Below are 8,520 nucleotides of genomic sequence, written 5' to 3'. Positions count from 1 at the left end.
AAAAAAAAAAGATAAATGATAGATAACTAGAACTCCTGCTCTTGTACATATTACATGCATTATCCTTCCTGTTCTTTGAATACCTAATAAATAGATAAAGGGAGTGAATGAAACTTCTACAGGTTTACTTAGAACTTGACACTTTCTTTTAATCCCCTTATCTTATTCCAAAAAGTTTGTTAAGATAAAGATATAGAAGAGTTTTCAAAGATAATTTGAAAGCGACAAATCATTATGTCAGTAAAAAAAGGTGTCATTGTCATGTGCATTTTCAAGTACACATGACACTATTACCTTCATTGGAAAAATAAATGGTCCCATACTAAAAAGGCAAAAAGGTAAGGTTACAAATTATTTGACACCTTGAGGGGTGTCAATAAGAAAATCCAAGAGATAAAGGAATTTTATATTAAAAAAAAAAAGAGAAAAGGGAAAATTACACCCCCTCCCTTGTACTTTGTTGAAATTACACGTGGATCCAAGGGTTTGAAGAAATTACGCCCCCCTCCCTTGACATTTCTAAAGTTCTTACAATTAGGTCCAATCCGTTAGTCCCTGTTAATTTGGGACTGTTAATTGATGATGTCATCTAATATCATACCATCTAATGTCCAAAAAACCCTTTTTTAGAGATGAACTTACCTATATGCCCTTCCATTAAAACAAAAGAAAGAGGGCTGCTTCTTCAAATTCTGTTTTCTTCAACTTTGGAAAGACTCCAGCTTTACCCCTTTTAAAACATAAGTACAAATTTTAGGGGTGATGGAATTTGAGTTCTTGGGAGATGACATTGATTACCGCTTTTCTCAGCTTAGGGTGCATCAGGAGTGGAAGGATGGCAGATGGGTTTCTTCCCGGTGAAAGAGGGTTTATGGGATTTGAGTTCCTGGGTTAATTATGAACTTTAATGGGGTGGGTTCTTGTTGATCTCTCTTTCTCTCCCTTCATCAATGAGGTAGTCATGGCTACATCCAAAAGTTGGGGTCTCCTGTTCAACAGCTTCTACGAGATGGAGACGACCTTTGTTGAGTACTGGAATCGCGAGTTCAAGCCAAAAGCTTGGTGCGTAGGTCCACTCTGCTTCGCCAGGCAATCACAGAGAGGTCCATAACCACAACCAGAAGACAAACCCATGTGGATGCGATGGCTCGATACCAGAGCAAGTTTAGGTGAGGGACGCAAGGTTTTGTATGTCGCGTTCGGGACTCAAGTAAGCGTTTGCGAAGAACAGATGACAGATTGCAGTTAGGTTGGAGAGATCTGGTGTGGACTTCTTGTGGGTGGTGAGATCGAGGTCGGAATCGGACTCAAACTCGGCTTACTGGTTAGGGTTGGAGTTGGAAGGGAGGAAGAAGGAGAGAGGGTTGATAGTGAGGGAGTAAGTGGACCAGATGGAGATACTCAACCATGAGAGCGTTGATGGATTCCTGAGCCATTGTGGCTGGAATTCGGTGTCGGAAAGTATATGCGTGTCGGTTCCCATTCTGACGTGGCTAATGATGGCCGACCAGTTCTTGAATGCTAAGATGGTGGTGGAGGAGCTAGGGATCTGTTTGAGAATTCCAGGAGCAGGCGCAGGCAGTGGTGGTGTTGTCAGAGCTGAGGTCTTGCAGAGGATGGTTAAGGAATTAATGGTGGAAGAGAAAGGTAAGAAGGTTAGAATCATGGGAGAAAAGGCTAGAAGGGCCATGTCTGAAGGTGGGTCCTCAATTCAATTCCTAGCTCACTGGAATGGTGCATCTACAAATCAACACTGGTTCAACAAACCCGACAAACTGGCGTCTTCAACAGCCATGAATCGACGCATTGAGCATGAAAACTGTGTTTGCAAATGGGTTTTTTCAATCGAATGGTGATTAGCAAGAGAAGCTAAAGATTCGAGAATGAAATGGGCTCTTCTGGTTCTGGTTGTTTCTCTTGGTATCTGAAACAGATTGCCTGGTTTGAGGAGTGGAAATTGGGAAAGAAGAGGAAGAGAGAGAGAGAGAGAGTGGACAGAGCTGCAGGAATGCTACCAGCTACCCTATTAAGTTTTTTTTTTTTTTTTTTTTTTTTTTTTGAAGGGTAATATGGTCTTTTGAGGTTTAAAACTAACAGCATACTAACACCGTCAACGCCATGGGAGGGGGGAATAATTTTCCCAAAAAAAAAAATCCACAATGCATACCCCACAAGCAAAAATCCACAAGACAAGTATATGTGGTTTGCCAATGTGACTATGTCCACGGAGCAATGGCTTCTTGGGCTACAACCCCAATCAAGCCATTGCACAATGCACAATACAACATTTAGCAGCACCCACTACAAACAGCATCAACCCCCAATTTATGAAGCACCTAATACAAAAGAGCACCAGCCCCAACTTTATGTGGCAACCACCACAAAGGAGCTACAACCCCTCTATCAATCACCCACTTGATAGCTACAGCGATATAAATCACATGGCATATCCAAATGCCCCCTATACGCTCAAAACACTGACTCTGACATTTCATCAACATCTTGCCTACAGTGTAAGACACATACATTGATGTGAATGTATACAAGGAGATTACCCACAACTGAAGATGTGTCTCCTTGTCTTTCCCACTTCCTTACTCCACTTCAACACTTACAAGGCTTCAACCAATATTCTTGAACAAATCAGAATCTTTCTTGTGCTTCCTCCACAAACCTTCTTTTTTTTTTTTTTTTTGGTGACTCCCTTCTCCTCTCTTCACAAGCCCTTGACGATCTCATTCAAAGATTGAAGAATCCTTCTCGAGTTATGCACAATGAGGCCATAAGGACTCTTCTAGGGCTTCTTCATTTGGAGCTTCTCCTTTTTCCTTCTCGAGTGGGAATGTTCTATCTTATCTTAGGCCACTCCACACCACTTGATTTGCTCAAATACCCTCTACTAGAGTGAATTTCATGGAGCCATAGGTCATACATGGGACCTACAATTTCTGTTTAAATCCCAAGTTCACGAGGTCAGTACTAGTATCATTTGCTAGCCTATACACTGCTTTTGGTCCTATTTTTCCCCAGAAATTTCAACCTGATCCCTTCATACTATTCCTTGTAAGTTCCTCCAAGCAAACCCTAATTTCAAAGCCATCTTCATACCATACCTATACCCTTCCCCTGTTCTGGCCACAACCTACACTGACCCCCATCGCACCCTGTTATCTTGTAGCTTTTCTCTCAAATTTTAACCACTGTTGGGTCTTACCACGTACACCACTCGATCCTGATTTCAGCTCATTCTGAACCCTATATCTAGAGATATACAAAATATCATAACTTGACCTAATTCTGTTGTAACCTCTGAACAACCAATCACTGTTTCCAGTCCTGTTTCACTTTCATTTTCTGATAGCAGACCTTCCTTTCTAGCCTTCAATCCATAATCTTGAGCAACCACTCCTTCCTGCCGGCACTATTAGGGTTACAGTTTAAAGCCAGAAAATGACAAAGATAGGATTCTGTCATTCTTTTCACAAAATATTGCAGTTGAATTTTGTTCAAAAAAAAATTAAACAGGTGAAAAAAATATCTGACCATGGGTTTTTGCTCCATTGTGACCTAGTGGTCGTGGGTTTGAGTCGGGAAACAACCTCTCCAAGAAGCGGGATAAGGATGCATACATTATGACCCTCCCCAGACCCCACAGTGGTGGGAGCTTCGTGCACTGGTTACGCCCTTTTTTTTTTTTTTTGGGGGCAGTCAAAACTAATAATTGAACAATTCATCCTACATTATTTTCCCCCCAGCCAGGAGTTCCAGCATGGAAAATACACTCTTCTCCACAAATATTAGAATTCATGCCATTTCCAGTCAATAATATCCAAAATACATAAATATTTATGGACAATCCATCCTTCTCCATTGTAGCCATCATAGGATGATCTAAAAAAATATGGATCATCAATTTCGATTATATAAATGGAAATCAATTGACATGGCAGAAAATTAAGGAGAACAAGAAATTTTGTAGGGTTAATAACAATAGACCTGAGAAACAGATAAATAATAAGGGAACTTTCGCAAACAAGACAAGTCCTAACCATTGCACAATTAGCACCAGCAGAAAGAAAGGTCACCCTATAACAATATCAGACTTAATGCGGGATTGGTGGGTCCTGAATACCCAATTCGGATCACTGGGGCCCACCCAAGAGTGCAAGAGCCAAACACTAAGGAATGATGGCAATTTTGTAAATAAACTGAAGTTACAAATAGGAGATGGCACTCTTGTAATAAAACATATTTTAATAGGGGTCAATAGAGAATAAAAAAAGAGAACATGAAAGGGGATTTGATTTTACTCACTAGGGGTAAACTAGGAAGGGGCAAGACTCAATGGCAGGCTGTAATAAAGGAGGGGAGAAAGAGAGGGTCATTAATATGGGAAACTAAAAGAATGAAAGAAAGGTGGGATCATATGGTGAGAGAGAGCAATCTTGGAATGGACAAAATTCAATGGCAAGGTATAAAATACTAAGGAAAGAAAGGGCCATCTGATTGGTGGGGTTAAGGGCATTAATTACTTCAAATAAGGAGAAGAACATGAGTCGTCTTCAACATCCAGCCAAGTAAAGAGGCGGAGAACCCAACTACCCAAGTCGATTCAGGTGAGATATCTTCATCAATAGGACTCCAAACCAAACGAAATTTCATGTTCAAGCTCCTAACCCTTCAGCCTCTTAGAAACATCCAATGACAGACCCTGTAATCAGATAATGGGTTCAGATTAATTGATGGGAGCAGATCTGGGCGATGGTTCACAGACCAGACCTGGTTATGGCTTCAAGTCTTACTATAGGAGCTTCAACAGGAGCCAAGCTCCTAGGGTTTCAGTCGCCCAAGGGAGGGGAACCTTCGATCAAAGCTTCAGCCTAAGCAGGTCAAACACAGAGGAGATCAATGAACTTATGTAGGGCTGTAACTGTTGCCAGAAACAGAGTAATTCCAGATAAACGGAAAATACATCAGAAAAATAAGGAAGAATTGGAACGAAGAAGAAGAGGGGGGAGGGGAGGGGCACTGCCCAGGAAGGGATCCAGCAAAGAAATTACAGGAAGCGACACAAGATAGGGAGATCGCAGGGAAGAGGGGGGAAGGGGGGGAACAGCCACGCAGGCATTTCACAACTCAATCCATTCTCCCAGCATCTTGGACATAGGCCTTATACATTAATAAAAGCAAAAGCAAAAATAAATCCTACAAACTAGGAAACCAATGGGAGAAGAATCCTATTCTAATTTGCTAACAAAAAAAATTCCTAATCAAATTCAATAAAATAGAGAAAAGATATTAAAAGAATCCTAATCTAATCCACCAACTTAGGAGATAAAAATAAAGGTGCAAGTTTACTTCCAAAAAATAAAGGAATCAACAAAGCTGAAATCTCGATTCCCTCTAGCCTTAAATTTGGATCCAGTCCTTGGTCTGGGATCTCAAACGGGTTTGGATCGATCCATTGGAGCACTCCTACATGAAGACTGCTCACTGGAAATTAAAGAATTAACCTTTCTTGTATATAGATTCCCAAAGTGAGCAACCAAATACAGAAACTGAAGCATGTGAAATTGATTGATGAATTGAATTGCTTTAAAATCACCAACAAATAACAAAGTAATCAAATTAGTTGTGGATTTGAAATGTTGAAAAATAAAGTTTCTTACTGATTGAAGCAGAAGGCAATGCTTCCTCTCCATTTATGGATGCAAAACAATTGAATAACTCAACAAGGTGTTTCCCATGACTCTGAAACAATATTAGTTAAACAGGCTACTATATTTACATTTTGATCTTGGAAACAACTTATAGTTAGTTCAGGGGGAAACAAGCCATATGATCATATCAACTAGGAAAACTAACAGACTGATATTTAAAAATACTCCAATTGGATTAATGGAAACAATATGGAACATTCACAGATATATTCAAATGAATTGAGAACAAAAGATAGAAAAGAAATGCAAACCAAGGGAGAGTACCTGCATGCAGGCCATGTCTCAGCGAGGCCGGCCTGATCGATGGCCCAGCCCGAGTGTAAGTGAGGCAGAAGATAAGACATCTTTCCATTTCTCTCTTTCTTGCTCAGCACAAAGGCTAAAATCAGAAACTAGGAAACCATGCAACTCATCCATCTTCTCCAATTTCGTAAGTATCATTGTCTTGAGTTTCATTACCACCATCCAATTTCATCAGTTCAGCTATATTATTCAACATCAAATATATTTCTACTAATTGAGGATGTGCTTTATCATGAGCAATGAACTTATGAAGAGTCCTCCCAACCTCAACAAAGCTACATCCTGGGAACTTCTTAACACCCCTCTTCTCCATGGCTTCTCTCAATGTTCTAGCATCATTCCATCGCCTGGCAACCGCATAGACATTTGACAAACCAATATATCGACCATCATGATCTGGCTCCAATTCAATGAGCTTCCTTCCAACTTCTTCCGCAAGATCTAACCTTCCATGCATCCTACATCCACTAAGTAGAGCACCCAAAGTGGAAGCACTGGGTTCCACGGGCATTTTATCTAAAAACTGGAATGCCTTATCTAACCGACCTGCACGCCCAAGAACATCGACCATGCAAGCATAATGTTCACACTTAGGTGTCATGCCATGAGTATTAAGTAAATTGAAGAAGTTCCAAGCTTCCCCCACTAGCCCTCCATGGGCGCATGCACTCAATAAGCATAGATAAGTGATCTCATCTGGGGAGATCCCCCAAGCCTGCATCACTTTAAACAATTCCAACGACTCTTTAACCAATCCATGAGTAGCAAGTCCTCCAATCATCGCATTCCAAATTAATACATCAGTCTGCTCCATTGGTACCCCATGGAAAACTGCCAGAGCCTCATCAATGGCACCACACTTTGCATACATGTCCACCAGGGAAGTCCGTAGAGCCAGACTCAAAGGCATTGCACTATCATTCACATAATGGTGCATCATTCTCCCCTGTTCGAGAGCACCTAAATGGGCACAAGCACACAACACGCTCACCATTGTAACTTCATTGGCTTTTGTTCCTAGACGCTGCATTCTTTCAAAGAGACTTAAGGCCTCCCTATGGTCCCCGCTCTTGACATACCCATCAATCAAAGAGCTCCAAGACACAACATCCCGTTCAGACATCAATTCAAAGGTTTGCCGGGCAGCAACCAAATCACCACACTTTGCATATCCATCAACCATGGCATTCCATGAGACCAAGTTCTTTTGTGGCATTTCATCAAACAACTTCCGGGCAGAAATTATTTGCCCACAGGCAGCATACATATGAATCAAAGAATTCCGAACAAATCGGTCAAACTCAAACCCAGTCTTAGCAATACAATTATGCACTGCCACACCATGCTGCAATGATGACAAACGGGCTGATGACTTTGCTAGAAAGGGAAAAGTAAGATGATCAGGTGAAACTCCAGCCCTCAACATTTCAATAAAAATAGAGATAGACCCATTTGGATTCTTGCTTCTTGAGTAACCCCTTATAATGGTATTCCAATTGAAGATGGTTGGATTGGAGAGGTGACGAAAGACCTGATTGGAGTAATGGATGTCACCAGAATCAGATACAGCAGAGAAAGAAAGGACCCTCGACATGAAAAAATCATCTTCTGAGAGGCCAAAAGTTATGATTAAAGCATGGATTTGCCTCAATTCTAACATTGATTTGCATCGGTCTAGAAAGGAGATTAAACAGTTGTTTAGATTGAGGCTGCCATTAAACGACGAGAATTTCACCATTTACCAACTAAGAAAAAATAGTTCTAGTACCGAATCCACAGTCGCAAACTAGATAGGCTATAACTATTTTGCCATGTGAAATGGCTTCCAACACTGCTTGTGTAGAAAACCCACCAAATCGAATTCAAATGCCACTCTGATTCGTCAACTTCCTCTCATCTTCCCCTGCTTAGTCGACGGACAAGAGGTTGCAGGTTTCCACTCTCTCTCTCTCTCTTTTGCAAATAAGTTTATCAAAAAGTGGCCTTTTGCAATCTGGAGTGATGTTGAAGATTTATGAAGATATCTTTTTTTTTTTTTCTCTATACATTCCTTTGGATTGGTGTTTGCAGCAGAGAGGAAGGTGGGATTCAATCTCAGGTCATTCCACAAAGATTTGAGTTTCCAGTCAAAATGTCAAATTTTATTGTGGCACATGATCAAAATAGATTGGAGTCATGGAGTCATGGAGTCATGGAATGAGGAATCAGAATCAAAATGGGTGAACTCGATGAAACTTATCCAAAGTAGCAAGATCCCCAATTTTTTAATATAAACTCTGCAGGATCTTCAATTTTTTGTATAAATTTCACAAAAAAAATTGCTAAATCTTAAAAAATCTTTACCTTTTTATTTTTTATTATTAATTTTTAATGTCCTAATTGATTATAGACAATTGGAATCAAAATCAATGGGAAGTTTTGAACATTTGGAGTGCAAACAAATTACCCATGAAGTTTGAGGGAAATCTCAACTATCAATTATTAAGGTTAAGGATAT

General features: G+C 40.3%; 1 protein-coding gene and 1 pseudogene across 5 annotated transcripts in view; one reads left to right on the top strand and one right to left on the bottom strand.

Annotated features, from left to right (window-relative positions):
• The window catches only part of LOC122071789 (pentatricopeptide repeat-containing protein At5g08305), an 11,718-nt gene extending 3,470 nt beyond the window's left edge, over window positions 1-8,248 (bottom strand). For 4 of the 5 annotated variants that reach the window (XR_006138282.1, XR_006138280.1, XR_006138279.1 and 1 more), the window contains exon 1: window positions 5,985-8,248. Coding sequence is in view for 1 of the 5 variants with exons in the window: in XM_042636197.1 (XP_042492131.1) it covers window positions 6,130-7,761 (1,632 nt within the window). In the remaining 4 variants the exon portion in view is untranslated. Of the gene's footprint in view, window positions 1-5,852 lie in introns of those variants that run through there. The other variant, XM_042636197.1, reaches the window with a different exon arrangement.
• On the top strand, window positions 962-1,856 carry LOC122071778 (annotated as a pseudogene).
• Window positions 8,249-8,520: the final 272 nt, after the last annotated feature.

This window comes from Macadamia integrifolia, unplaced genomic scaffold (genome assembly GCF_013358625.1).
Source record: "Macadamia integrifolia cultivar HAES 741 unplaced genomic scaffold, SCU_Mint_v3 scaffold_94A, whole genome shotgun sequence".
NCBI lineage: Eukaryota > Viridiplantae > Streptophyta > Magnoliopsida > Proteales > Proteaceae > Macadamia > Macadamia integrifolia.
The sequence above is the reverse complement of the archived record's forward strand: the minus strand, read 5'-3'. Positions and strand labels throughout refer to the sequence as shown.